General features: G+C 46.3%; 8 protein-coding genes across 8 annotated transcripts; 4 read left to right on the top strand and 4 right to left on the bottom strand.

Annotated features, from left to right (window-relative positions):
- Positions 1 to 1,047: 1,047 nt before the first annotated feature.
- On the bottom strand, positions 1,048 to 1,613 carry K444DRAFT_615089 (uncharacterized protein). The gene has a single exon (XM_024880656.1). The coding sequence runs from the start codon at positions 1,521 to 1,523 to the stop codon at positions 1,263 to 1,265; it is 261 nt and encodes an 86-aa protein (XP_024734597.1). The 5' UTR covers positions 1,524 to 1,613; the 3' UTR covers positions 1,048 to 1,262.
- A 2,388-nt stretch (positions 1,614 to 4,001) lies between these two features.
- Positions 4,002 to 5,964, top strand: K444DRAFT_644481 (multicopper oxidase; the record flags this gene model as incomplete). The annotated part of the gene is made up of 4 exons (XM_024884964.1): positions 4,002 to 4,066; positions 4,153 to 4,628; positions 4,681 to 5,063; positions 5,113 to 5,964. 4 exons carry the CDS (start codon positions 4,002 to 4,004, stop codon positions 5,962 to 5,964), a joined length of 1,776 nt encoding a protein of 591 aa, XP_024734596.1.
- A 5,199-nt stretch (positions 5,965 to 11,163) lies between these two features.
- Positions 11,164 to 11,430, top strand: K444DRAFT_615087 (uncharacterized protein). Its single transcript, XM_024880655.1, has one exon. The coding sequence runs from the start codon at positions 11,208 to 11,210 to the stop codon at positions 11,397 to 11,399; it is 192 nt and encodes a 63-aa protein (XP_024734595.1). The 5' UTR covers positions 11,164 to 11,207; the 3' UTR covers positions 11,400 to 11,430.
- Positions 11,431 to 13,518: 2,088 nt separating this feature from the next.
- On the bottom strand, positions 13,519 to 13,767 carry K444DRAFT_533697 (uncharacterized protein; the record flags this gene model as incomplete). The annotated part of the gene is made up of 1 exon (XM_024875172.1): positions 13,519 to 13,767. A coding segment is annotated over one exon (249 nt), but the record flags the coding sequence as incomplete, so codon positions are not given.
- A 674-nt stretch (positions 13,768 to 14,441) lies between these two features.
- On the top strand, positions 14,442 to 16,280 carry K444DRAFT_615086 (NAD-dependent deacetylase sirtuin-2). The gene has a single exon (XM_024880654.1). The coding sequence runs from the start codon at positions 14,625 to 14,627 to the stop codon at positions 16,008 to 16,010; it is 1,386 nt and encodes a 461-aa protein (XP_024734593.1). The 5' UTR covers positions 14,442 to 14,624; the 3' UTR covers positions 16,011 to 16,280.
- Positions 16,281 to 17,480: 1,200 nt separating this feature from the next.
- On the bottom strand, positions 17,481 to 18,808 carry K444DRAFT_615085 (uncharacterized protein). Its single transcript, XM_024880653.1, has 3 exons — positions 18,674 to 18,808; positions 18,308 to 18,597; positions 17,481 to 18,226 (listed from the first exon to the last, which is right to left on the bottom strand). The coding sequence occupies exons 1-3, from the start codon at positions 18,674 to 18,676 to the stop codon at positions 17,824 to 17,826; spliced, it is 696 nt and encodes a 231-aa protein (XP_024734592.1). The 5' UTR covers positions 18,677 to 18,808; the 3' UTR covers positions 17,481 to 17,823.
- A 3,590-nt stretch (positions 18,809 to 22,398) lies between these two features.
- K444DRAFT_32452 (TPR-like protein) lies at positions 22,399 to 25,941 on the top strand. Its single transcript, XM_024871906.1, has 6 exons — positions 22,399 to 22,447; positions 22,655 to 22,803; positions 22,854 to 23,144; positions 23,294 to 24,454; positions 24,505 to 24,628; positions 24,698 to 25,941. The coding sequence occupies exons 2-6, from the start codon at positions 22,712 to 22,714 to the stop codon at positions 25,787 to 25,789; spliced, it is 2,760 nt and encodes a 919-aa protein (XP_024734591.1). The 5' UTR covers positions 22,399 to 22,447; positions 22,655 to 22,711; the 3' UTR covers positions 25,790 to 25,941.
- On the bottom strand, positions 25,941 to 26,676 carry K444DRAFT_32352 (uncharacterized protein). The gene has a single exon (XM_024871896.1). The coding sequence runs from the start codon at positions 26,513 to 26,515 to the stop codon at positions 26,093 to 26,095; it is 423 nt and encodes a 140-aa protein (XP_024734590.1). The 5' UTR covers positions 26,516 to 26,676; the 3' UTR covers positions 25,941 to 26,092.
- Positions 26,677 to 27,616: the final 940 nt, after the last annotated feature.

Below are 27,616 nucleotides of genomic sequence, written 5' to 3'. Positions count from 1 at the left end.
GCATATTCCTAGGAATATTAATTAACCTCCTAATAATGTCGAATTATAGCTTCTTTTATTTAAAAGATGGTATGATTATAGGGGTCTTAAGCCTACTAGATTGCTCTGTGACTTGAGTATTTTTTGCTCTCTAATTATGTGTATGTTTTTATTGAGTTCTTAATAGCTTTGCTAATTCCTTTATTAATTTGGGAATATACGAGCCTCTGGAAGCTAGAAATAATATTAGTATACTTATATTATAATAAAATAAGATAAGAAACTTACTAGCCTGCTCTGTGAGTCTTTGCTCTCGCTATGCGAATGTAGGCTTCTCTAAAATAATCGTCTTATTACTACTAATAATAAGCTTTCGCTGAGCCCAAAAGAGAGTCGAATCTTCAAGCTTTACTTCATTGTTTTGTTTAATATCTGATTTATTAGAATCGTCCTCTATATTAGAGGGTTTCCCATGCCGTTCGTTAATAGATGCTTGGATTGTAGCTTCTTTAGCTATGGTAAGAACTGTAATTGAATCAAGAGTCGAATTAGCTCGCTTGCGTTTCTGAAGGCTCACAGAGGTAGCTATTGGAAGTATATAAAAGGGGCACTGAATTGGGTTTGTGGTTATTAAGATATTAATATAATTATAGAAGAGCGGTTAACTAAGGGGGGCAGTCACGTAATAACCAAAGTAAAAAAACGACTATATAAAACGCAAAAATATTTGCTCGCTTAATCACGTGCATTATAACTTCCTTAATAATAAAGATATTATAATTTTGAGAACATAGAATTAATTCCTATAGTATATAGTATAGTTTTAATTAATACGATTTATATCAATTAGTATTGTGGTGGTTTTTATTTTTTTTTGTCGCTTTTGGATCGGACCGACTGTAGAATTTAGCGCTGAATACGAAATGAGGTCACTACTTATGATAGTCGCATTGACAAGCCGCGAGCACACCCAAACAACGGATCTGAATAGGTTGATAAGATCGGACAGTCTTCAGCCTTTGAGTTCTCTTCTTATTTTTCGTTGTTTGACAATACGAACCAAGAAGTCCATGTTCTTCAGCCCCGGATTGCCCCAGGCGCACTCTTGCTTCAACTTTCAAGCCAAATCCCGGAGCTCAACCTATTAAGACCTTCAATATCTAGTTCGTCCCGCTCCTCCCCACACGCCAGACTCCGGATATATCGCCGATGGCCGCAGGGTTGGTGTTTACTCAACTTCACCAAGCATTCAGGGCTGACCTTGCTCGATTACTGGTCGGAAGTCACATGGAGGCCAGACTCGCCAGATACATCATCGTCTCGTTTATCTCGCATGTCTCGGCTGCGCTTGAATCGCATCTGTTACTATCCCCCCCCACCCAAGAATAATTGCTATCCCTTCGTCCGCCGAGAAAGTGCCTTTCAAGCTGGCTGAGAGTCACTGCCAGGGCAGACAGCCTTCTTGAACCTTCTACCTGTACCCTTGGATCAATACACAGACCAATTTTGCCCAGTGCAAGATGGCTGACTAGGACTCGAACCATTCAGAAATCGTGCCTCATCGAAAGCTGGGGGGCAGTGGAGGCATCTAGCAATTATCCTTGGGGGATAATATCTCCAAACATAAGTGTTGCTGGCTTCACTCTTCTAGTAGGGGTGACATATGTAAGGATTTTAGAAGACCAATAATGTTATCGATAAGTTTATGGGGTTTACACCAATAATATATAATAAATAGGGCTATTTATAGGTGTCCTTCCCAAATAGGCTAGAGCCTGCACCGAACTAATAAAACCACTAGGTTTACTGTCACGTGAGGACAGAATTTCGCACAATTATCTGAACTTCTCTTAATATCAATTAAGTATTTAATCCAATCTCTGTTCTTCCACTGTTTTTGGATTAATGTTGCATAAACACCATGAATTCTATTTAAATATTATGCATTTATTATTAGCTTCGACCAATATTATTTACATAAATTAAATAAATTCGTCTATCCCTTCTTTCTTCAAAAGTTTGTCAATCGGTTCGGACTTTAACCTAGCACACTCTAGGCCTAGTAAAAAGCGCTGTCAAGAACATCTGACATCTCTGGATACGAAGTCAGCTCAGGGGTGCTTGAAGGCTTGTTCCGAGCACCACGGTCCACGACGCATTGTCTCAGAGCTTGATCGCGGCTCTCCTTCGGTTGAAACGCTGCACTGACGGCAGGAAATTCAGGGGCAGAAGATCTGTCCCCACCCAACCATATTGTGCATTTTCGGGCCGAGACCAACAGGTCGGGAATTTCCCATCTCTGTCCCAACGCACTCCTGCAGTGTCTCCCACAGTCTCCTGCAGTGTCTTCCACTGTGGGAGACACTGCAGCCCCCATTCTGCATTGACATGCAGGGGATAGGCTTGGTCTTTTGAACAGCAGCCCTGGCACAAAGTGCTGAGATGGCCCATGGAAGAGTTTTGTGAGAATGCAGGCGTACCTGACGACGGGATCAACATTGCCTCAAGATCATCGCAGGACTTACTGTACTCGTGGGGAAAATCCGTGCGTACCGTAGGGGAATTAGGGAAGTGATCTCCACCCCTCCACCCTCCTCCCCCTGGGTCGATTAAAATCTCGATTTAGTAAAGCTTAGGCGAGTTATGCCAAAGGCACCCCAAGCCTGTATTTTAGCCCTAAAATCTCTAAATATATTAGGTATACCTATGACGCGATGCAATTTTTGTTAAACCGGGTAGGAAGTGCTATTATTAGGGGTAATTCGAGCTTTATTAGCGAGTAGATATTAGCAGGATTTGTAGGATACATTATAATTCATTACAGCAAAGAGAAATGCGACAGGGTGACGGGGTGGGAATATATATTGATATACATCCCACGGGTGTGTAGAAAGCGATATGTAGTTACACCAGCTAACCGCGCGCTATGCGACGCGGGATCGACCCTATCTCCGTAGAATCAACCCAGGGGGTCATTTCACTAGCGCCCGTACCGTAGTACAAGAAAGAGTGATTCGGAAGTCCGTAGGCGCTTTTTTAAGGATAGGGGGCGGGAGGTGGTCCACGCTTAATCGGGCTTGGCACCAACATGAATAGCTCAACGCCACAAGGGGCAAAAGCTTGTCCTTTTCGTCGTGCGAAAATGGTAATCTGGCGACTTTGAGTTATTCAGTAGGAATCAGTCTAGCGACGAGACCTGGTCGGTACGTGCTTCCTGTGAAGAGGTGCTATTCTCCATCTTAAAGTCAGGGCGGTCCCAACTTGGTTGTGAGACATATCATATGTATGTCTCACTCAGCCTCAATCCAAATACATGACGATCGACGTTGGCGGAAATGGGAACCGTTCAAGGGGTCAGACGTGATGAGAACGGTGAAGGTAATATGTTTGATTCGACGTCGCGGCTTGTGTCTCCGCTGCTAGCAGATCTCTTCCATTTTGGGCACAGGTTCATCACCTGACTCAACCAGGTCTCGAGATGCTGTGGAAATTGCGAAGTCAAGAACTTTTCCCTCATGTATGATTTTTTGCTACAAGGCAATCACTGTCTTCAGTGGGATACAATTCAGTCAACGGTAGAAGTCAATTTGGTAGTGATGTCAAGAGCTTTCATGCCAAGTCGCCATGTCTAATCTTGAGTCGCCCCACAATATCTCTTACGGAGAGCCTTGGGCCCCTTTGAGGCCCTACGTCCCGTCTTAGAATACACACTAAGTAGGACTATTGGCGCCATGGATCCCGATTGTTGACCGGGTGCGGCGCCAGAGGCTTGACAGCTCGAGCTTCCCGTCCATGGATCTGCATGAAATCTTATCTCTACCCAAGATCTTCCACAGTTCTGACAATAGTTATTTATTCTGGTACCTGCCCATTCTTTCTCAATCTTGCTCAGCTACCGAGGCTCCTACTGTGTTTACTCGTCGACTCTCGTTCATTCCTGGACTCTCATTCGTTCCTTGACGCTCCTTCGTTCATTTACACTCGTTCATTCATTTACACTCTTTCGTTTTCTTTGGCCCAGCATGGGCAACGTTGTCACCACTGCTCTTGGCACAGTCGGTGCCTTGACGCAACAACAAACTAATGGGTGAGCAATAAATCGTCTACGCCTACCCAACCTCGTTTCCCCAAGTTCGTCTTCCGGGCACGAATTCGAGACTGACATTGAAATAGTGCATCTTTGTGGGGAACTCTCTCAGCCCCAACATTCCCATTTTTCCTTACCAATAACCCCTTACCAAGCGGGTTTCCATGGGGTCTCCTTACGGCAGCTGGGAGTGACCCCTACACACAGGCTCCCAACACCGGGGTAATTCGAAGTTATAACTTCACAATAAGTCGAGGGTCCATAGCACCCGATGGCTATCAAAGAGACGTAATATTAATTAATGGTCAATTCCCAGGACCAGCGATTGAGGCAAACTGGGGAGATGTCATACAAGTCACAGTAAACAACCAGATTACGGGACCAGAAGAAGGGACTGCCTTGCATTGGCATGGTTTCCTTCAGAAGGAGACTCCGTGGTTTGACGGCGTGCCTTCGGTGGGACAGTGCCCGATTGCGCCTAGATCATCTTTCACATACCAGTTCAGGGCCAGTTTGTACGGAACTACTTGGTATCATTCTCATTACTCGGCTCAATACTCTGGTGAGTGGTCTCCTGAATTCCTACTCGACCATTGCTCTGACACGATCTGTAGGCGGACTACTTGGGCCTCTGATCGTTCACGGCCCGAAAAATGCAAACTACGATATTGATCTCGGCCCCGTCTTCCTCACTGACTGGTATCATACGGAGTACTTTAAGCTTGTGGAGGAAATTATGAAGCCATTGCAGTCTGGCGGGAACCCAAGACCAGCATCCGACAACAACCTCATAAACGGAAAGATGAACTTCGATTGCTCCACCGTGGCCGCTGGGGATCCCACTCCGTGCACAGATGGCGCTGGAATCTCGAAATTCAAATTCACCACTGGGAAGACCCACAGACTGAGATTGATCAATGCTGGATCTGAGGGCCTTCAACGATTCAGTATTGATGGCCACAACATGACAGTCATTGCCAATGACTTTGTACCAATCGCAAGTCTTCATTCGTCCAGCTCTCTGCCCAAAGGCTGACAATCCATAGGAACCATACACAACCGAAGTCGTGACGCTTGGAATCGGTCAGCGAACTGACGTGTTAGTCACGGCAACCGCAGGCAACTCCCAATCCGCCTGGTGGATGCGCTCCAACATCTCGACCGCTTGCTCCAAAGCCAACCAACCCAATGCCCTCGCAGCAATCTACTATGACAAAGCCGACACTACCAAAGCCCCGACTAGCATAGCATGGAACGTTCCTGACCCAGGAACTTGTGCAAACGACAACCTCTCCCTCACCGTTCCCTACTTTCCCATCTCAGCAGCCACCCCTTCGACAACGAGGACGATGGTCATCGATTACATTATTAACGCAACAGACAATTTCCTCTGGCGTCTAGACGGCACCTCTGCCCGTGTCGACTACAATGATCCCGTCCTCCTGCTTGCCGAACAAGGAAACCTCACTTTCCCCGATGAATGGAATGTAAAGAACTTCGGCACCAACACCACTGTGCGCGTCGTGGTCAATAACCCCTCTCCCGCCTCACATCCTATGCACCTTCACGGACACAATATGCAAATCCTTTCCGAAGGCGACGGAAACTGGGACGGCAGCACGATCGTCAATGCCAACAATCCTCAACGCCGCGACGTGCAGCTCGTGCGCGCAAACGGGCACTTCGTCATGCAGTATGACCTTGACAATCCTGGTGTCTGGCCGTTCCATTGCCATATTGCCTGGCATGTAAGTGGGGGCTTGTACGCGAACTTCATGGAGCGGCCGGCGGATATTGGGAAGGATAAGAATATTCCAATGGTGATGAAGCAGACGTGTACGGATTGGGTGAAGTATACCAATGCGGATGTTGTGGATCAGATTGATAGTGGTGTGTAGGTGTAGAAAGGGGAAGTTAGTGTTTTGACTTTCTCTGATTGTATTTGTAGATAGAGTTGCCTGCATGGGAAAGGGACAAGCAAGCATCGCCTGCGTCATGGCATGTAACCGTAATGTCTAGAATGAACAGGACCCTTTTGCAGTTGGGCTAAATTTGAAAAAGAATTCCTCCACTATTATCTTTCGAGCGCCAGGGAAACGAAGCACCAGTCATGCATCAAAATTTCAACCCGAGATACTCTCATCAACAGCTAGTTTTCTCTTGTCACCATCAGCCTCTTCTGCAAACGCCCTCCTTCAATCTCGATATCCATTTCCAATAATCTCCAAAAGTTCAAAAGACCACCCAATCACATCCTCCATCCCTCAACTAATTATCACGTAAGATAAGCATCAGCTCACCGCCCCTTTCCTCAAGTACGGTACCACAAACAATTAGCCACCCTCCCCCTTATCAGATGCTGCACCTTGCTCAACCCCCGCCATTATTCCGCTTCTGCCCCCCGAACCTTCTGACTTACTTACCGAAGTCACAAGCCCAGGAACCCTGCCCTCGGAAGCTTTTGTCAGCACAAGCGCCCGAGTCCTTGGGATCGGTACGAGGGGGTGGTGATTTGCTGCTTCGCGGAGGATTTCTCTTTCTTGAAGGGCGGCTAAGGGGTGCGGGTAGGGGGTGCGGTTGATTTGGTATCCTTGCTCTGCCAGGAATAAGGCACATATATGCTGATGCAGGCCGCAAAATTGGCCGGATGTGGACAGCGAAATGACGCCGAACCCCCTCCCTGTTGGGAAATTTTGGACCCCACGAAACTTCGGGGTTAAAGAATGTGGCTGGCGTTTCTCCAGAGCTGGCCAATTTAGACGATTCTTTGCTCGGGTGGGTCTTGAAAAGGGAGGCATGCTGACGTCGTATAGATAAGGTTGGCGGGAAAGTGGGGTGGGTCCTTCAACCTCCTCGGGGTTGGCGGAAAATCTGATATACCCTACTATGTTATCAGTAAATCTGACATACCCTCTCCACCCGCCGCATTAAGCTGGCCAATTAGTCAATGGAATGAACCTTACAGGCTCCACAGCCTGTAGGAAGAGTAAGTTTAGCAATATTCATAGGGCCTGTGCGCTATATTTGGGCCCAGAAAGCCTGCAAGGCCCTGTAGTTACAGTGCTTCCCTCGCTGCCAGGCAACACTTAAGGCTGCAACCTCGCTATTCCCAATCCTCAAAATCTATCCCTTCGTCCGGTGAGACATGGTCCGTACTAGCAAGGGGGCCTGGCTCAGTGCAAAAAGGCGATTTATGACTAATAAGTTTCTAAGCAAAGGTACGTCTTTTCGCCCTGAGCCAGGCCCCCTTGCTAGTACGGACCATGTCTCACCGGACGAAGGGATAGAACTTTAATAAAAATCTCATTAACAGTATATTTAAATCGTGAAAATGAAATAAATGAGTAATGCATGGAAGTATATAAAGTCTATAATATATATAGATCGCGATTAAATTAAAATCGCGATATCCTCGCTAAAAAGTTGCAGAGTTGAGGGTATTCAGGGTACTTTAGGGGGCGATGGCGACAGCGATAGCGACGTCAATAGCGAAGTTAATAGGGACGTTAATGGCTTTAGAATTCCCATTGACTAATTGGCCAGCTTAATGCGGCGGGTGGAGAGGGTATGTCAGATTTACTGATAACACAGCAGGGTATATCAGATTTTCCGCCCTCGGAGTTCTCCAAGAATCGAGCTCCAAATGCCAAGTCGATGCATGTTATGCAGGAACAAGGTCCACCTTACCAGTTTACCGGAAGCCTACATGTGGGTCTCGGAGTTTTGATAAATTGACAGTGTGGGTCGCTGGAAACATACGCCTATCTGATCGAAAAGAGTTTAACGAGCCATCGTGCCGGGACCAACTAAAGCCGGATGCTGATGCTTCGGTGTCTTCTTTTTACGAGATGTGATATGCAGCAATGACACCGAGGTGTGACTACCTTGCGAGCTGGCTGAACACAATGTCCGCATCCTTCGAGCAGATTTCCCTCATAAATGCGTTCTTATTGGGCTATGCTTTCCCAGAATATTCCTTTTTGAGATACAAGATCCGTCCCGTGTTTGAGAACAGGAATAATAGGAGAAGTTTGGGGTGAATGTAATTGTGCAGGGAGCGCAAGGACAAGGAGATCTGTATCAACGGAACGAACGGCCCTTGTCGAGGGCAATTGCAGAGAGGAAAAGTGAAAAGTATCTTAAAGGACCCGCAGCTTGGTTGTTGAGACTGATAGAATGCAATTGAGCACGTCCACATTCGGTTTATTGTCTTCTGAGAATCGTGAACTCTGATGCAAAGTCGGTACAATCTCATCGACACGCCCGAAACGTAAACGAAAAACGATGGCAGAGCCGCAGCGCCCACCACCTCATGTGCCATATCCCAAGCCACATCCCCAAGATCCTTGTATGTCGAAAGCTATTCCCCAGATGTTTTCAGATGCTAATTTCACCTGGCAGTTTATGGAAGATGACCCAGTTTGAACCTGTTAGGTGGATCTGCAGAGTCATGATTATTTCGTAACGGGTCAGTTACTGTAAGAATATATAATGTGAGTGGGAGTTTCATACTGCTGTACAATGGATGGTCTAAATGAACAATCTAACGTTAAGTTTAGAAATGAATAGACCAAAAGTGGAGAGGAGTTATGAGGTTTCGTTCGCATCAGTAGATTAAGACTTGACAAGAACGTTCCGTCAATGCATCCATCATCGATCTACAAACACAACATGCAAAATTTCCGGATACTAACATTGCATCCACTCCACGCATACAGTGTGCTCATCCCTAGTTTTGAAAACTGCCTTTACAGCTGGTTCAACACAAACAAGCTCGGAATGCCCCATGTGGAGACCAATTGTAGGTACCATCCCTTCAAGAAGTACGCAAGCCCAAATGTGAAAGAATTCAATCAATACCAAGCAAGTAGAATCTTATTATAATTTCCTGCCACACCATATTTCGCCCACTTGAGTTGCAAGATCGGGATTTGAATTGATTCAGTCATACACTTCACTTCAACAGAGAATGCCCGGTCCTTACCAATTGTGGTAAACGTGGCTGAAGGTTGGAAGAGATTAATTTCGGCGGAGAATGCGACGCAAGGATTCGATTGAAGGGGGTTATCGAGAACTGGGAAGAGTTCATTGATTGAAATGGAGGTGTGTTTGAACAATGCGAAGGCGCTGAGAATGACTTCGGCGGGATGTTTCTGGGGAGAATATCATGCTTGTGGAATATTTCAACTTTTCGGTTTTGGTGTGAAGGAGAGTGAATGGTTTTTAGAAGAAAAAATATTGGGCGCGAGGTAGTTGAAATATGATTTGGGCCATGGATCGGTCCATCAGAAATCATCCCTAAGTCCCGAGTTGTGAGGCCTGCTGACTCGAGGTGATCGGCACGTTAGAATAGATCCAAGAAGTCCTTGCGGTTTATGGCTGGCACGATATGGGTGAAAATCTACTCTTTGGAAAAAGTGGGCTTAAAGAGGATGCCAACTAGTGTCGACGCGCCTCGAAGAGGACGGGAGTCTCGACAATCCACACACTTGTGCGGAGCTTTAATGCTTTGAAACGATGCTCACGTCAATAGAAGAGATTTATGTACCCAATCAGCTGCTTAAAACAACATTAATAAATGATATTGTAAGACAGAAGCCCAAGTAAATTAACGTTCGGTCCAGCAACCAATCAACATGCCAAACAACATACCGTCGCAGCTACTCAGCGGAAAAACGGAAATCAAGTGATCCAATGACAATAACGTGACGCGATAAGATTAATCCACGACCCATCAGCATAAGAAGATCGATTTGCACCCCCCTTTTTTTTCTTTTTGCAGAAACAGCGACTCGATTCCAAGAGATGATTGCGCCCACCAAGAGAGACAGACAGGGCAAAATGAAGGGCGAGGAATGCCGCAGAGCACGTTAGAATCAATCACCGACAGCTCGGGCGATTCGTAGCAAGATGTTCGACACCCAGTGGGCAGGAAGAAGATATCGATGACCTGCCTCGAAGAATGTCAACTTGAGCTCGGAATATTTTGGAGAAATAGTGGTCCGTGCCACTAGCGGCGGGAGCTAGTCTCGCCTAATCCACACCAGGAACACAGTTCCAGACACCCTCGGTCAAGCGAACTGTTGTCAAAACACCAACTCACAAAAATGTTCCCACAACCACCACCCATCGACCACAATTGAATCCAATGTGAATTAATTGCCATAGCCTGTGTTATGTTAGTTATCCCAACTCGCAATTTGCGCATCAAGAATACGCGACGCGAAGTTGCGCAGGAACACCCAAATTTTCTCGCTTACTGGTGTCGCGTGGCTGCACCCGAACTTCCTCCTCACCAAAATCGACAACACCACCATTTTTGGTTCTGGGCGACATTGCAGGATCGCAATTGACGAGAAATTTTGATTTGAGGGCTAAGTGAGACGAGGAACACTAAATCCAAGAGATTGAGTAGTTTGGGAGCAGTCGAGGGAAAGGAAATGGGTGAAGAGGTGGGCGATCGCCGATTTATAGGGAGAGCAAGGAGAGAACCACCTGAAGGAATCGGGTATTGAAGAGCTTTCCAAGAGAGAGGTACATGCCGAAATGATGGTATTGGTCTTCGCCACTGCTCAACAAGCTACCATGGCCCAGGATGGTCGTTGGAAGCCAAGAGAAGGGCAACCTGAGAGAGTTGGGGCATGAAAGGGCCTAAAAATGGCTAGAACACTCGTGCTAGTGTACGAAATGGCCACCGAATACACTGCACCTATTGTGGCTTGCATTCGCTGTGGCTGAATCTGGGAGAGATCTGTCAATCTGGTATCGTGGATGCGGAGAACATGGAGAGGCTGCTGCTGTTCCGCGCGGACCGTTGTTCAAATGGATGCACATCCTCGGAGAAGGGAGACTTGGGCGAGGAACAATACAACATGGAATCTGCAGAAGAGGGGTTTCTATTTTTTTGAACCGGTGGAGGAAAAGCGGGGGCTGCACTAGGTGGTGAAGGCGGGATATATTGAGGTCCAAGGTCGACTCAAGGATTAAAACGGGAGAATCTCCAACCCGACAAGGGAATGAGGATATTTTAATGACTCTAGAGGCCAAAATTTGGCCAAGGGTCTGCAGTGGAGTTGGAGTTGGAGAGTGTGAGCTGTTGATGGCGTAGAGCGGACTGGGGGCGGCGAGAGAGGAGGGTGAGATGCTGAATCCTTCCGCATTATCTTATGCTTCTCCAGCGCTCCTTCTCATCCTTCCCATGTCCCATTTGACGGCCGGCGGAATTGCAATCAACCTCTCACTTCCAGAATCGCTTCTTCCCCATCACGACTGTTTTGGGGCAATTGCTCACACAAGAGTATCCTGGCTCTCAAAACATTGGCTTCCGTTCTAAACATGCACTTGCCAAGTTTCAGAGGTCCGAGGCAATTTAATGCATTTAAATGCCATCATTAGCTTTGTCAATTGATACGTGCTAGCCCCAAAGTTACGTTTCTTGGTTATGATGAAATACTGAAATTTAGAAGACTGCGTTATTCGGTCCCCCAATTGAGTAGAACGTTTTCGTTTGTTCATTATCCGGTCCTGCACTAATTCAGAACTACAATAGACATTTCAACGGATCCTCATAAACTACTATCACGCAGACATTCACCAACACGCTACTAAGCACTTTGGGTAGCAGTCCATGAAGTTGTTCGCCTCGCGCTGTATTGACAATCTCAGTGTTCATCTGCAACTAATCGCTATCATTAGCAAAAGACTGGAATTGGCGAACAACTAGCGACTTATTCCTTATGCTAAAATCTATCTGCGACTCTAGCTGTCCCCGTTTAAAATGGCTGTCTGCAGTGGGTTGACAGGGTTCACACACCACCAAAGCATATGCCTTGTAGTCTGAAGGAGTTATCAAAACCGAGGAGCCTCCTAATACGGAATCTTCCTTGAGTGAGGACGCTATATGACTGTGCAATTAGCAGTGCTGTTATTTCGTGCTGGTCTGGGCTATCTCCCACGAAGTATTCCCGTTGGGCGGATATCTTGACGGTTGGTGGTGTCCACGGCTGCACAGCCACCACCTCATAAAGTCACTCTCAGCGTTGGACCTCATTCGCAGCAATCACTGCAATGCCTTGGGAGCCCTGACCAGAAAATCGCCAAGGACAAAATTCAGATTATTCTATGGTACTTCATATTATTCGAACGGTTTCTGGATTGATCTCTTATGACATTCTTTGAAATGCTGAATGTGGAATCCGGAACTGGGAAAATACTATTCTTCCGAGCTGATTCGGACATTTCCCTCCCTTCCTCAACGCTCTTTCTTTGTGGAAATTTCATGCTGCATTGCATCTTTCATTCCATGAATCCCAAGAAACGTTGTTTCTGTATCATGCTCTCATCTGGCACTATTGCAGAGCCAGCAAGAGGTAATTATCAAACGCCAACAATGGATCAGAATTGTCAGAAAAACTTTCACCGACAAACTCATAGGGTAGCCTTTGACAATTTGGCATGGTTTCCGTCGCATCGAGATTCTCGGTGTCCAACTTCAGCTAGAACTTTGGCAAAGTGAGGCTCTGGGCTGACAAATTTGAGGATTGTGTTGAAGATTTTGACAGCAATTTCGCCGGCTCTGATAAACATCTGAGGGTCTATTTCGCAACTTTCGCCTTAGGAGAGGAATAAATATTAGGCTATAGTACCCTATAATTATATAGAGTAATTACAAAAAAAAAAAAAATTAGCCTTAAGATTTAAAGTCACCGGAGATTACTTTGAAACCAGCATAATTGCGATAATTGTTGAGTATTTACATTTTGCGAAACACTTCTAATTTTTACAGATACTAGCTTTGAATATTGAGTACTGACACTAGTAATGGTTGCTGGCAATTTCTAGCAATCAAAAGACGTGTGTGCGTACGAAACAGGCGCTGAGAGATGGTTGATCCAGTAACAGACGTTATTTTGGAGAGTTGATTGGCGAGAGAAAAGAAACAGTCCAGTCTGGAACCCACGAAGGCAAGTCATTGCGACATAGGTGGGACTGTGTATTCCCCATGTATTCCAATACGGACCCCCCTCCATATTTGTATGCGATGAATCGGGCGAAGTCAACGAACACTTCTTGACAAGTTTTGGAATAGTCAACTTTGAGGTCTCTATCCTGTCCATCGGAAGCAAAACGAACGTGGGCAGAGACCATATCTCGGGGATCAGAAACGCAGAGACCCCTCCTGGCCGTTGCCAACTCCAACATAGAATTCTCAGAAGGTTGGCACTCACTCAACTTGAACAGGTGGCTCTCCTCAATATGTGCCGCTATCTTGGACCTCTGATGACCGTCCCAAGCTTGATACATTCGAGAAACAATTTTGATTCTCTGTTTCTGGTATATGACGAGAGAATATGCCTTTGTGTTTACCATTGCAGTATACACAGCCTCCTATGTGGCTCAAATCTTGCTGTCGGAACCTAAGGATTTGCAGCGAAGACTAACTCCTGGATTACCTAGACTCTAGTGAACCATTCTTTATTGAGGATCAAACACAACTGGGCTTTCGATGGGGTTTGTTCTTGTCTCGCTAATCTCAAACACTGACATTCATTAATTTCATCATATGTCGGGCCAAGGTAGATGATAGTGTTCATTGCACTGTCATAGATTTTCCCCATTAATTTGACTTGAAGTCCCTTCTCTTCATTATTATCTTGACTGATGCAAATTCCATCAGCCCATAGCAGGAATGAGTTTTCCGATCATGCAGATCGTGAAGAGCGGAGAAAAGGTTGGCGGTGATCTTCTAAGGCGCGGCGTCAATCTCGATTGTTTTCACCTTATCGAGACATCCCCAGACATAAGAGAGTGCGGTATAATGGCTGAAGATATCTCGTCGATCTTCTAATGATAGCGTGCGGTGGATCAGGCCGCACCGAATCGCGGCTGCGGGATTGGAGGAAGGCTGGAGTTCGATCCAGCGGATGCCGTCTGGCTCCGTGAGAAGCTTGTACTGCTATTCTTGAGCCGTGGCAAATAAACTTGGGAATAATGACCCAAAAATAGGTTGCTTCAAGAGCTTAATGGATTGTTGTAGCGGATGAACGTTGAATTTTGAAGGGGCAGAATCCAAGGGACTTAGGAAGCGAAAACGCCTCCTTTTGATTCACAAGGCCATGGATGGGATTGGGTGGCCGGAGAGGACAACCCAAAGAAGTTACCCGCAATTAGAGATATAAAAGGGAGGCGTAAATATTTGGATTTATATTGGGCTGTAGAAACAGGTCAAATGCCCCCCCTAATTCCACCATTTCTCTCCCCTTTCCACACAGCACGTGACTAACTATGGCTGAGCCGAAGATAAACGAGCCCTGTGCCACACCCGAAGAATGTCGCTTGATCTAAACCTCTTTCGCTTTTCTTGACCTTCCTCACACGACCAAGTACGGAAGAACTTGGGCTGTGACACTCGCCGGCTCGTCTCTCGTCTTCAATTGAAAAGAGACAGGGTAACTACAAACGTCCACAGGATCACTATCACTCCACCACTGTCAAGATAGGTCGAAAACACCGGCGTCGCCACTCCAAACGGCAAGGCTTTCACTCCAAACGAGACAAGATGGGTCAGGAAAACTCGCACGAGCAGATCGATCCCAGCACACCTCCTCGAACCCTCTCAGCACGGTCTCTCGAAGCAGTCGCGGAGTACATCAAAGATGGAAGGCCAAAGCGAATCGTGGTGATGACCGGAGCTGGAGTCTCGACCTCGGCCGGCATTCCAGACTTTCGATCACCTGACACGGGACTCTATGCCAACCTTGCAAGGCTCGATCTACCATATGCGGAGGCGGTATTTGATATTTCGTACTTCAGACAAAATCCGGATCCGTTCTATGTGCTGGCGAAGGAGCTGTACCCTGGCAAATTCTACCCCACCATCGCGCACTCGTTCGTCGCCTTGCTGAACGAGAAGTCTATGCTTCAGATGCTGTTTACTCAGAATATCGATTGCTTGGAGCGAAAGGCTGGCGTGCCAGGTGACAAGATTGTGGAGGCGCACGGAAGCTTTGCGACACAGAGATGCATCGACTGCAAGACCGAGTATCCTGACAATTTGATGATACAGGCTGTCGAGGGTGGCGAGGTCCCGCACTGCACCGTCCCGCAGTGCAACGGCCTCGTAAAGCCAGATATTGTATTCTTCGGCGAGGCACTTCCAGAAGCTTTCTTTCAGAATAGACATGTTCCCGCGATGGCAGATTTGGTGATCGTGATGGGAACTAGCTTGAGCGTCCAGCCGTTTGCGAGCTTGCCACAGTTTGCATCAGAAGCAATTCCGCGGGTACTGATTAACAAAGAGATAGTTGGTGATTTTGGGAGTCGACCGGACGATGTGGTGGTCCTCGGAGACTGTGATGAAGGCGTTAAAAAGCTGGCAGATGCGTTAGGATGGAGAGATGAACTCGAATCGATGTGGCTGGAGGTTGGTGGGAAAGTCAAGGAGAAAGAGGCTGCGAGATTACGAGAGCAGAGACAGGCTATGTCACAGGACGAGATACTGGAGGCTGAGATTGAGAAGTTGACTGGAGAGGTTGATGCTGCGTTGAGGATGTCGAAGGATCATGAAGAGAGGGTCATCACTCAGTTGGAAAAGTCATCAAGTAGCGACATCTCAACTTCAGCTGCTCCGGCGAGTTTGGATGATATACCAAGCGGGACAATTATGACAAAGGAGGAATCAAAGGATCATTTGTCTTCAGGACAATCAACAGCATCTTCCGAGGTCCCCACGAAGAGTGAAGGCGGGTGGAGAGAGCCTCCTTCAACCCCAGCAGTTGGCGAGAATACACCTCCAGCAGCCGAGAAAGTCAACAAAGAGCTACCGTCCGCATCCCCTCAAGTCGACAGCAAAGCAATTATTGATGTTACCTTACCACACCAAAGACCAAATACATTGGTTCCCGAATCAGAAAGTGACCAAAACAAGAAACCCTCTCGGATATGAAGCACCGCAGCACCTGGTTAGAAGAACGAAATAGGTTGGCGAAGGCACGAATTATCACAATTTGAACCCAACTTGATTTGCGCTGCTTGATTGGAATCAGCCACCATGCCAGTGGAAATTCCCGCCCCTCTCAGAATTATTAGAAACGGGATGTTGCGGGCAGGTGTAGGTCGAAAACGCCGGGCTTACCCCATGGGGTGTCAGCAAATGTACAGTTCCAAGCTGGACCATGACTAGCTTAGATAGTCTTTATAGACTTAATTGTCAGCCTTCATTTGTTTTGGTCTTGAAAATTTTGATTGAATTGACATTGCATGTCATGTTGTCAGTTTTGCTAGTAGCTCCCGCACACTTTATTACTCCAACTTACGGGTTCCCCTGCGGAGCTACCCTTTCAACACCTCCCGCAGCACCATATCTGGAAACTACAGCACACATAACAGCCCAGAATGCTTTACTGCAAATATTCTAACCACCTTCAGCACATTTCACCGTCATTTCATCACCGAACACCCCCTTTCTGTCCTCCTCACTTTCCCAGATCCAATCCATTTCTCTCGAATGCTCACTCTGAGCACCGTAACATCCCAATGCGGTAAGTTTAGCCTCAATTCCCCTCCGTCTCTTCAAAGAAGCCATTCGCGCTGCCTCACATGACATTTCCCTCGATCCCATATAAAAGACTTTCCTCCCACTTTTTTTCCCTTTGAATCCTCCTCTTCCTTCGATCTCCCCAAGATTTTCGTTTTCCCCACTCACCAACCAGCTCGCTTGCGCTCCAATCCATTCAACTCGCTTAATTCCGCTGCCAAAATGACCATCAACCTCCATACTTGGTGTTGTCGATTTTGACGATCCTCAAACCACAAGCGAGCACCCCCACGACATAAATTATAAAAAAGGAAGTATTGAATATAAATAAATAAAAGTAGTAAAGAAAGCATCATAAATAATATAGCAAATTAGTAATTGAAATAAGAAATAAGAAATACTAATAAGATTAATAATTCTAGAGTATAAAATAAGGCTTTTCTTTATATTTTTTAAGAGAACTAAATTATAATTAATTGAAATACTAAGTAATAAAGAAAGCCTAATATAAGCAAGAAATAATAAAAAAAACCTAAAATTAATATAAAGTCTATATTATATATATATATTTTGCTATTATTATATATTAATAGTACTCTTTATAAGCAATTACCTTTCGTTTATTTTATTTAAGAGTTAAAATTAATTTTAGTAATTATAGTATTTTAAGAATTAAACTAAAGTTATAATAAACCGAAATTAATTTTGGACTTTAAGAAATCGGCAATTATAGCTGAGTATATAAGACATTTCATATTGCAGAAAGAAAGCTGTTCTGTCTGACATTTGCAGCTTTTACTCTCAATAGAGCTATATAATTTTCCACAGAGCAATAGTATTTATTACTTGTTTACATAAAAGTCTGTCGTCTTGAGGCCCCAAGAGAATAATGAACTAATAAGGCTATCGTGAAGTGCAAGACAGGTATTATTATACAAACTTACGTTTCTCATTTTCGGCCCGTGGTTTCTCCTAAACATCTGTGAGATACGATGGGACAAGACTTTAGTTTAACTCTGAGAGGTAGCATAGTGCTAGTATCTCAAATTGGTCATAAAATGAAGAAGTGCAACGAAATTCGCATTCTATCAGAAACTCCGCAATGCCGCGGTCCTTCTCCGAAGCCTTCCACTAGTGCAAAGTTGACAATTTTGGCTTCTAATTAAAGCTTTCCTTCTCCGAAAAGTTGAGTACGCGAGAACTAAGCCATACCTCAACATGGCTATTGCCTAAACGCTGAAGCAGCACCAGTTGAAGGCACGAGTGAAGTACCTGAACCTTTGGCCCAGCAATTTACCGGGCGGGTGTGGTCGACTCTAAATGTAACAGTAAAGCAAGCCGCGCCAGATTGCCCATCATAGTTAAAGTCTGAACACATATCTATGCAATCATTGAAGGAAGGTACGAATGCATCGGCAAGTATTGAACCACCACTTGTGTCGAAGCCACAATGCTTAACAAAGGTGTAACTACCAGGGCTACCAATAGTAGCTAATGGTGCATGAGTTGTGCCATTTGAGGAGGGACAGTCAGTCGTAACGCCTAGAGTGCCAGTAGCTACAGAGATCGTTGATGAGGATGTTGGCGAGCCTGTTGACGAGGATGATGTAGAAGAATAGCTAGCACTAATGAGATGTCAGCTCTTGACTCCCCTGTCGTTTTCTCTCATGTGAGTACGGAATCATTCAACCCGCATCTGAACGTACATGGCAGTAGTCACGGCGTCAGTCTTCTTTCTGACCGCTGCGGTGCCGCCAACAGCACCGCCAATAATAGCACCACCAAGAATGACCCCAAGGGCCAGCACTCCTGCAATCACTAGCCTAGTCCTCCATTTCTTGGGCTTTGGTGCTTCCATCCCCTGGTTCTGCACTGGAGTTCCCCAGCTGGTGGCTTCATCTGGTTTATGAGACTTATAAACATCTTGCGCTGAACCTATAGGATGAAGGCCGTCAAACACTCGCAATTCTGGTGCATCGTAGCCTTCATGATGCGCCTAATGTACAGTAAGCAACTTTCTTAGTCCTTGCTTCTTGAGAAAGATTGTCTGGGTTTAGATGGCGCTAACGAACCATGGTTGGATCGTCTTGGTGTCTTAAGACGTTGACCCCAGGGGAGCAGCCGGTCAAGGTTGTCGTTACCTGAAGTGCTGGCGGTGGATTGTCTTTTCCGCCCGGCGACAACCCCTCTTTTAACATGCACCATCGACCCCTCACACTAATCAGCAGAAAAGAAACTGAAAGAGGCGAGGTAAAGCCACCTGGCGTCGTTCATCCAATAGTAAATTAAGGCGGCAAGTTATTGGGTAGCATTTTGCCGCAGTCTGCCAAGCAAGGCGTCAATCGCGGAACTGCCTATCCGGGCTAGCGAACGACAAGTTTTGTACTCAATCATTCTTTATTTCAATACCCTATTATAGAGAGTACAAGCTAGCATAGATCTGAGTAAACTACTATTAAGATATTCTTAATTAAGCTAGTAATATTATTATTATTATTATTATTCTAATTATAGCTTAGAAATCGGCTTAATAAAGAGTTTATATTAAGACTTTATAATATTTAAGCTTTAGTATAAAGTATTTCCGGGGAAATAAGAGGAAGTTTGACATTTTATATATTAAATTATTAAATAAATACAAGATTTATTACTTCTCTTAAAAATATATCAAAGTATTCATAAAATAAAGAAAATAACCCTTTAAATTAAAAGAATTACTTAGTTAAGAAATTCTTTAATTATATTATTAGCCTTAAAACTAATTAAAATAAAACAAGAACTCGAAAAACTAAAACTAAAATATAATTATTATAAAAACAAATAAAATAGCTTAAATAGCTAGTAAAAAACTATAATAAAAGCAATTAATAGCTTTAAAAGTTCTTAGCCTCTAAACAATAAATACATCCTCAGTTATGGCTCCCCCTTTCCGGCTCCATCTTTCTCTTCCCCTCCTACTCTCCTGCCCCGCAAGACTGGCCTTCGCCTCCTCGTCCGAGAACCCATGAACAAGAATCAAATGTCGCTTATAATTATCGTCCCTAAAGCCTTTGCCTTCTCTACCTGCCGGTCTCTTGCAACAGTTAACAGAGCAATAATGCCGCTCTGTCGTGAGATGCACGTTGATGTGTCGAGAGAGGTGGCGTTTTGTAGCGTGTCTGAGAGGGCAAATGTGACATTGGAAGGGCCGGGAGTGGTTGAGAAAATGTTTGCTGATTGGAGGGATTAGTATGGGGAGAGGGACGTGGGGGTTTACGAACTTGTAGCTTGAGCGAGTGGGGAAAGATTTGTTGCATTCGGGCCAGGTGCAGGCGATTCGGGTTGTGGATGAGATCGAGACAGCAGATGGAGAGAGTGAGATCTTGTCCTGATCACTTGACGGTGATGAAGTTTGAGAGTGCTCTGAAGCCAAAGATGGAGAAGCAGGTCGGATAGGGCTTTCTCCTTGCGTGCTGGGCGTGTAACACGAATTAATACTTGGTGATTGATCGAAATGGGGAGTAGTGTCGAACGTGAAGCCGTTCAACGGTTGTGGAATAGAAAACTCGTTCTCCCACCAACTTTGGCCTTGAAAATCAGGGGAAGGCTCGCTGAGAGTTGAGGAAAGTGATGGAAGCCCAAATTTTGAAAGATTTTGGTCCTGTGAATCGAACGAAAGACCAGAGATAAGAGGCGAAAAGAAAGCTTCATAGTCGGCATTGGAAACACCAATCTGAACGTCGGTCCCGTACGGAGTCGTCCAGGCCGAGGAATTGGCAACCGGGCTCTCGATTAACGACAGTGATCTCGGGTCGATGAATTCCTCTTGAAGAATAGATAATTTTCCCTGGGAGTGAGATAGGCCCCCGCCATGATCCACAATCCCGCTGCCTGATGTAGTGAACCAATTGTATTTTTGATTGATTTCTTTATCTTTTAGGTATTAGATAAAATACAAACAAAACACGAGAGACCATATTCACTTACCAGGTGCCTGGGAAGAGGCTATCGGGACTGTATCTCGCAGAGCCCGCCCTCACAAGGCGGACGTCTGCGAACCGATGTTCGAGGGTTCTCAGGCTCCACTACCAAGGCTTGCAAGTTGCAAGCCTTGGGGAAATTAAGGGTCGCCAAGCGGCTTTTGTGAGTGTTGTGCAACTTGATGCAGAAAGGTGAGAAGAAATTTGAAGGTCGAAGTGATGAGTTGTGAAGTTCGGGGTTGACGAGAGAGGGCCTTGTTAAATGTCGCACTTGCGATGAGGCCTCCCATCGGGATCCTTCTCCCTGCACTGCCACTTCTGCATCACGGTACACAAGTTTGCTTTGCTGGCAAGCGAGAACTTGTCAAGCCTCTCCGATGTGCTGCAGCCCAATCAATGCACCAAAAAGTCAGCCAAGCCTTGCTGTGTTTTAAATATCTTGGGAGGCGCTGGTGAAGCCTCTCGGAGAGGGCTTGCTCAAGATGAGAGATAAGTATGCAACTTCAAGGCCCCGAAGGCAAAATCCGCAATGCCGTCAGGGCGGACTCCAATATGGTTCATAGTTTGCGCATCGTTGGTTCGGGGAGTAGTCTACATTGACATGACCTCCACCTCACAGCTGGATTTGTGGATTGAGCGATGCGGACGCGATTGCAACAGACAGTACTGGAGGCGTTTATGGAAGGGAAGGTCGAGTGGTGTGTTTGGGAAGCCAAGCCTGGGGCTGGCGGGGGAACTTCGGAAATTGTGGCAAGCGGGCTGACTCAGCAAGGAACTCTTCGTGATGCTCCTCGCCCGCAATCTTCTCATCTTCAGCTTTATAGTACGGCTCGAGCGGCCACCAGTGAGCCTCCTCCTGTCGGGTATACGATCTTGGCGGTTGAGGACTTCGTCAAACTGCACCGGAAACTGCTACGCGATGGTTTGCAGAGCGTTGGCGCAACCGTGGCTAAAAGAAAAGCATACACATAACTCATCTTTCAGCTGATCTCCACCCCGTCCTCACTCCTCAGCCACGCCGGAGGCGTGAGATTTGAACGGTCTCGATATCAGCGAATGTAGTCTCTATTCTACTAGTGAAACTTATTGAGAGACTTCATTCCCTGTGTCGATATCTAGCCACTCAACTCAATTGGTGTGCATTCTCAACTTCTCCAGCTCAGCATCAAGATTGGAACATGATTGCAACAGCCTTGTTCTTCCTGCTCCTTTCACAATAGGTGGAATATAAGCTTGAAGGTATTTGAAAGACTAGCATCGCACGAGCTTAGACATATGGAGGCTATTGCGGCCTTTGGCGTTGTCAGCAACGTAGTGGCATTCATCGATACAGGCTGGAAGCTATGTGGCCTCATCAAGGAATGCTCGGCGGCAGCTGGCGCACCAGCAGAAGTTGTTACTCTGTCAAGCCACTTAGAGCTAGTCTTGAAAACGATGAAAGAAATGAATGAGTCTGGGAGGGCGAAACTCGACCACGAGCAACTGGCCCTAAAAATCTGTTCAGATGAAGCTGAAGAGTTGCGTCTGTTTCTTGAAGGTCTCAAGGTTATCCCTAACAAGACAACAAGCGGTCGAGCATTCAAGTGGAAGCGGTCAAGCCTTGAGAAGGGATGGAAAGCATTTAAGACTCTCCGTGGGAGAGAAAAGCTGGAAAAACTTCGAACTTCTTTGGATTGGATCATGGGCTTGATCACTATGCAGCAGCAGGCAAGATTGGAGTGAGTTGAATGCCTTTGAGAGACAAGAGTTACTGACATGTTCACAATAGAGTCACCGCGCTCAATGTGAAAGGCGAAACGAACGTCGTCAAAAACTCGGAGGAGGTCCTAAAAAGACTAGACGAGCTTCAGCTGTTCTCTGACCGGTCAACTATGGATAACTCTGCTAGTAAGACGCGATTTCATTACATAAATGTCTTTCATGTGACAATCGACAGAGCGGCAACATATATACACCGCCCGCAAGCGCAGAGGGTGGGTTCAAGAATTAGCCGGCCTGATGTCCTTCACCCGCCCTTTAGTGACATCTCAAATCGTTTATATCCGCAATAAAGTATGAGTCGTTTTTTTCCTAACTGATACAGTGGAATCAAAGCTCGCTTTTATTGTTCCATTTGCTCCAAATCCTTCTTTTCTAGGCCGTCTTGATATCATGACGATACTAGACGAGCATTTCGCGAGGGGGGGCGAAACTGGTCCCACAACGATTAAAAAGGCTGCTTTGTGTGGTCTAGGAGGCATTGGGTAATGTATCCAATTGATACCAAGTCTTGATTCCATCTAACTTCCCACAGAAAGTCGCAAATCGCTCTGAAATATGCGTACCGTCAACAAGAACTTCACTCAAAGTTTTCAATATTTTGGATACACGCATCCAACATATCCAGATTTGAAAAGTCTTATGCAAACATTGCTGAAGAGTTTCAGCTATCGGGAAGGGATGACCCGAGGGTGGATGTTTTGCAACTTGTGCGAAACTGGCTCGAGGGCCAGTATCGAATGCCGTGGCTCATGATAATCGACAGCGTAGATGATGCGCATATATTTGACAAGACTGAAAATGGGAAATCGGCCTTGGAATACCTGTAAGTTCTCCTTCTTTCCAGGCTTTAAATGAGCCGTATGAGCAGTCGGACTCCAACCGTTGCGTATCTCACAACTCGAGACATTAAACCTTCATCATAAACAATTTTTCACTTTTTGTCCATTGCTGACAAAAGACTTGCCCCCTAAGGCCACAAGTTGCAAACGGTTTGATCCTTTACACATCTCGAAATCGAGATGTATCCGTGGACTTGGTAGGTGAAAAATATACGATTACTGTTTCCTCTCTTGGTGCTGCAGAAGCGCGCTTGCTCTTCGGCGAGAGTACACGTCGGACCAGTACCCAAGAAGAACAAGACGCATTACTTACCGAACTTGGCCACTTGCCCTTGGCAATCAAACAAGCCGCCTCTTTCATGACCAAAAGACACAAGACGATCCCTCAATACCTCAGCCAATTTCGAGATAGCGAGCAATCAACGATAACCTTACTCAACCACATGTTTGTTGACACCGAAGCGGCTTCATCAGTTTCAACCGCATGGTTGGTTTCCTTCAATTTTATCCAAGCTGAGAACCCTCGGGCGGCTCGTCTTCTATTATTGATGAGTCTCATGGATCGAGACAGTATACCTGCGTCTCTCGTCAGTGGTATTTTTGAAAATGTGGTAGCTTTCGATGAGTCGATAGGATTGCTCGAGGCCTTCTCCTTTGTTTCTCCGGACGAAACTGGAAGCGGGTACGACATGCATCGACTCGTACAGATCGTGACCCGCGGTTGGCTCGGAGATCAAGGCGAAGAATTGACAAGAGATATATCTCTACAGGCGCTGGGACTTGTGTCCTCCAAGTTCCCGGACGGCGTCTTCGAAAATTGGGCAGAGTGTGCTCGATACTTACCCCATGCCGAGTCTGTCCTCCCCCGGAGCCTCAATGTTTCGGACAAAACTGATATTTTTGCTCGCGCCAAACTTCTCTCCCACGTCGCATGGTACCTGAAGGGGAGAGGGAACTATACTCTCGCCCAGACGAAATTAGAAGAGGCCAGGAGTTTATATGAACAAATTGGTGAAGTCGAATCCAGCGAGGCTCTAATGGTCGAATGCAGATTGGCTTCCGTGATAAACCAACTGGGACACACAGATGCTGCCATTCAATTGTTTCGAAAATCTCAGGACTCTCAGATAAAACTATTGGGATCAAACCACCTGGAAACGCTTGAGACTAGCGACGCTCTAGCCTCCGCACTCTCAAATACGTTGTTCCCTAAGTACTTGCAGGAATCAGAATCTCTGGGGAGAGAGACTCTTCATCTCAGGGAAATCCGCTTGCCAGAGGACCACCCTGACATGTCAGAAAATCCATGTCCGAAGACACAATATTGTTACTGACAATGTGCAGATTGACTAGTCTTCATACTCTCGGATGGGCGTTATTTAGGTTGGGCAAGTGCGATGAGGCTGCGGTGTTGCTCAACAAGTGCCTGACTAAACGCAACATTGTGCTTGGAGAGCACCACCCTGATGTGTGTATATTTATTGGATGAGATCCTATCCGCACCTTAACCACTTTGTACCCTAACTAATCTAGACAGACCTCTGCCACATCCACCGAACTGGCTATCGTTCTTCTCAGCCTGAAACCACCCGACTCTGTTCGGGCCGAGTACCTCATCCGACATTCGGTGAACGTCACAACCGTGCTGTGTGGCAAAGAGCACCCAAGCACCATTATCACATATCACAATATGAGTACTCTCCTCAGAGTGCTGGGAAAATACGAGGAATCCGAAGCCCTGCAACGAGAACAACTAGCCCTGAGCTACAGAATACTCGGCAAGAACCACCCCACGACACTATGGTGTATCATATCATTGTCTCAAGCTCTCTCCGAGCAAAAAAGGTACGATCTCGTTCGAGAGCTAGTAGAGGCTGAACTCGAAACGAGGCAGGAGCTAGCTTCGAGGTCAGTGCTTGATGTCCTCATCATGATGGAAATTCTCGGGAACACCTATGTCGAGTTAGAGCAGTATGACAAGGCAGATTTGATGTTCCAGGCCGTTATAACCGGGCGGACACAAGTTCTCGGAGCTGAGGATGCGAGCACTCTTCGAGCTCTTCACTACATGGGCAGACTGCGGTGGAAGGAAGGGAAGCACGACGAAGCCGAAACGATACTTCTAAAATTGCTCCATCAGCGGGCCGCCATTCTCGGCAAAACGCACGAGGAAACCCTCCTCACCGCAACAGTCTTAGGCCATTCTTTCTACTCGGCACAGAAGTATCTTGAGGCCGAAATAATGTTCAGACAAGTTTTGGGCGTGAAGGAACAGACGCTTCCACCTCATGATGAAGCCATCCTGGCGATACGCGATAACCTCGAAGCTGCGCTGGCCGAGCAGCAGAAATACGCCGAATGGGAAGCACATTGTCGCAAAACGCTCGAAATTAGGCAGGAACTGGCGCCGGATGGGTACCACACGCTGCGAGCCCTGTCGAATCTTGCGTGCGTGCTGGACAGGCAAGGCAAAGAGGAAAGTCAGGCTGTTTTCAATGCCATCATGTTGAAGATTCAGAGCCTGCCGGAGAACTTCATGGATGACAAGACGTACGCTGAGAATATGTCTCTTGAAGAAGCGGCAGCTTTTCGAGCCATGCAGTCCCAAGGAGATGATGGCAATGGTTGAACTCCAGGGAAGCTTTCCCTTTGACGACTTAAATATGGATCGAGCCTTGGCCGGCAAGCGAGGCATATGCTGCCTCTGATATGCTGCAAACCAGCGGAAGCACCGGAAATCAGCGAAGCCTTGCTGCCTGTTCAATATCGCAGGGCCGACCGTATAAAATGCCGAAGAAGCGATATAAATGGGTTGGTGTGTTCCAAACAAAAATGTCAAAGCATTTCAAATGGGTATCGCAGTATTTATCCCTATCTCAACCCCGCCTACCAAAAAGTATGGGAAAAAACCTCCTTCCCCTTGTCAGCATTCTTATGCCATTTCAAGCCCCTCGAATAAACACCCAACTCCACACCGTTCCCTCCCTCTCCCCCACTTCATCGCCTCTTTCCTCAACCCTAACAATCCACCTCCTCTTCTTCCCCTCCTCTCCCCCACACATACCGGAATATTATTAGCCGCCGGCGCAACCCTATACAAGTCGGGAAAATCCTCAAACATCTTCGGCTCAAATGTCCACGCATTGATATCACAAATCCTCTTACCAAAGCCATCACTTATCCTGAAAAGACCAGTTGCCGGATCTCCTGTATAACAATCCGAAATGGAGAATTGCCTGAATATTTTGCGGGTGGAGAGAGGCATTCTGGCAAGGGCATGATAAGTTGGTCCGAAGTGTGACCACAGACCGTATTGAGCTCTCAAGAAGAAACGGAGACGGTGGGACGCGTTCATCAGTGGCGAAGTATGTCCAAAATAATAATTTGTTGATGTTTCGTTGATACGGAAACTTTGTGAGTCTGCGAGGAGAGGTTGGCCGCACAAGAAGGATCTACGGCGTGGTCAAGGCGTTAATGAAGTTCGCTCTGCTAGGCTAAGGCGAACGTCGAAACAGGCAGCACCAGGCTTGATTGGAAAGTCACGGTAAATCGAAGATCGAATCGCCGGGTTACACCCCGATGATTCTCAGAAAACCGTGTCCGCAGCCTTATCGAGAATAGAGTTGCACTTGCTGTTTGTCCGGCTGCTCCGAGTGCTAGCCTTGCCCGTAGATGTGATGCAGAGTGTGCCCCGACTCGAAAATCAGGCCCTGGAGATGCATTTAATGACGTTTATACCCAATGCTGAGAGTCAAAGCATCCGAGGGTGGAGCTTTTATGCGAAATCAGGTTTTGGGAAGAAAAAAGTATACCCATCAGAGATGCCCAATAATTTTGGGGGGTGCAGCCTGAGCTTAGCACCGCCGTTGTGCCTTCGGCAGATGAGAATCGGAGTTTGAAAGCCCTCGCTCTTGGAGACCGGCTAGCAGCAGATTTGTTCTATCAAAAAAAAACCCCAAAAAAAAACCAAAAGGAACACTTCGTAGTTTGAGAAGCAAGGAAATAGGATGCAAAGAACAGATATAATAGATATCATTAGATAACAAAAGAAACTCGTATTAGACATGTATCAAAAGAATGAAGTTCAACCTCCCACCCGTCTCCCAACCCTCCTCCCCGCTCGCACCCTACGAGTTTCCTCATCCATATCACAGAATCTCGCCTCCTCTGTCGAGAATCTATGGACATCCTTCATATGCCTCCTGCAATTCTCTACGCGAGGGAAATATTCTCCGCCTCCAGCCAGTGAACGTCCACACGTGGGGACCCGACAATAATACCTTTCGGTGTTATGGTGTCGTTCATTGACATGCCGGTCACGATGGCGTTTGGAATCATGTCTGGCTTGACAAAAGTGACACTTAAAAGGTTTCGTGTGATTCTTTGAATGTTGACTGAGCCATGTTAGTAAATGTTAGTACCAGGGGTGAGATGACACACTTATATGCGTGAACGG

The sequence above is a fragment of the Hyaloscypha bicolor genome (genome assembly GCF_002865645.1).
Source record: "Hyaloscypha bicolor E unplaced genomic scaffold K444scaffold_116, whole genome shotgun sequence".
Classification (NCBI taxonomy): Eukaryota; Fungi; Ascomycota; class Leotiomycetes; order Helotiales; family Hyaloscyphaceae; genus Hyaloscypha; species Hyaloscypha bicolor.
Note: the sequence above shows the minus strand (reverse complement) of the source record. Positions and strands in the feature narration are given on the sequence as shown.

Excerpts from the sequence above, each read along its gene's own strand:
- K444DRAFT_615089 (XM_024880656.1), bottom strand. The coding sequence starts at position 1,523 with ATGGTTCGAGTCCTAGTCAGCCATCTTGCACTGGGCAAAATTGGTCTG.
- K444DRAFT_615087 (XM_024880655.1), top strand. The coding sequence starts at position 11,208 with ATGCTGAATCCTTCCGCATTATCTTATGCTTCTCCAGCGCTCCTTCTC.
- K444DRAFT_615086 (XM_024880654.1), top strand. The coding sequence starts at position 14,625 with ATGGGTCAGGAAAACTCGCACGAGCAGATCGATCCCAGCACACCTCCT.
- K444DRAFT_615085 (XM_024880653.1), bottom strand. Across the intron at positions 18,227-18,307 it reads GACGCCGTGACTACTGCCAT|TGCTAGCTATTCTTCTACAT; the intron begins GTACGTTCAGAT and ends ACATCTCATTAG.
- K444DRAFT_32452 (XM_024871906.1), top strand. The coding sequence starts at position 22,712 with ATGACGATACTAGACGAGCATTTCGCGAGGGGGGGCGAAACTGGTCCC. Across the intron at positions 22,804-22,853 it reads TGTGGTCTAGGAGGCATTGG|AAAGTCGCAAATCGCTCTGA; the intron begins GTAATGTATCCA and ends AACTTCCCACAG. Across the intron at positions 23,145-23,293 it reads AAATCGGCCTTGGAATACCT|GCCACAAGTTGCAAACGGTT; the intron begins GTAAGTTCTCCT and ends TTGCCCCCTAAG.
- K444DRAFT_32352 (XM_024871896.1), bottom strand. The coding sequence starts at position 26,515 with ATGAACGCGTCCCACCGTCTCCGTTTCTTCTTGAGAGCTCAATACGGT.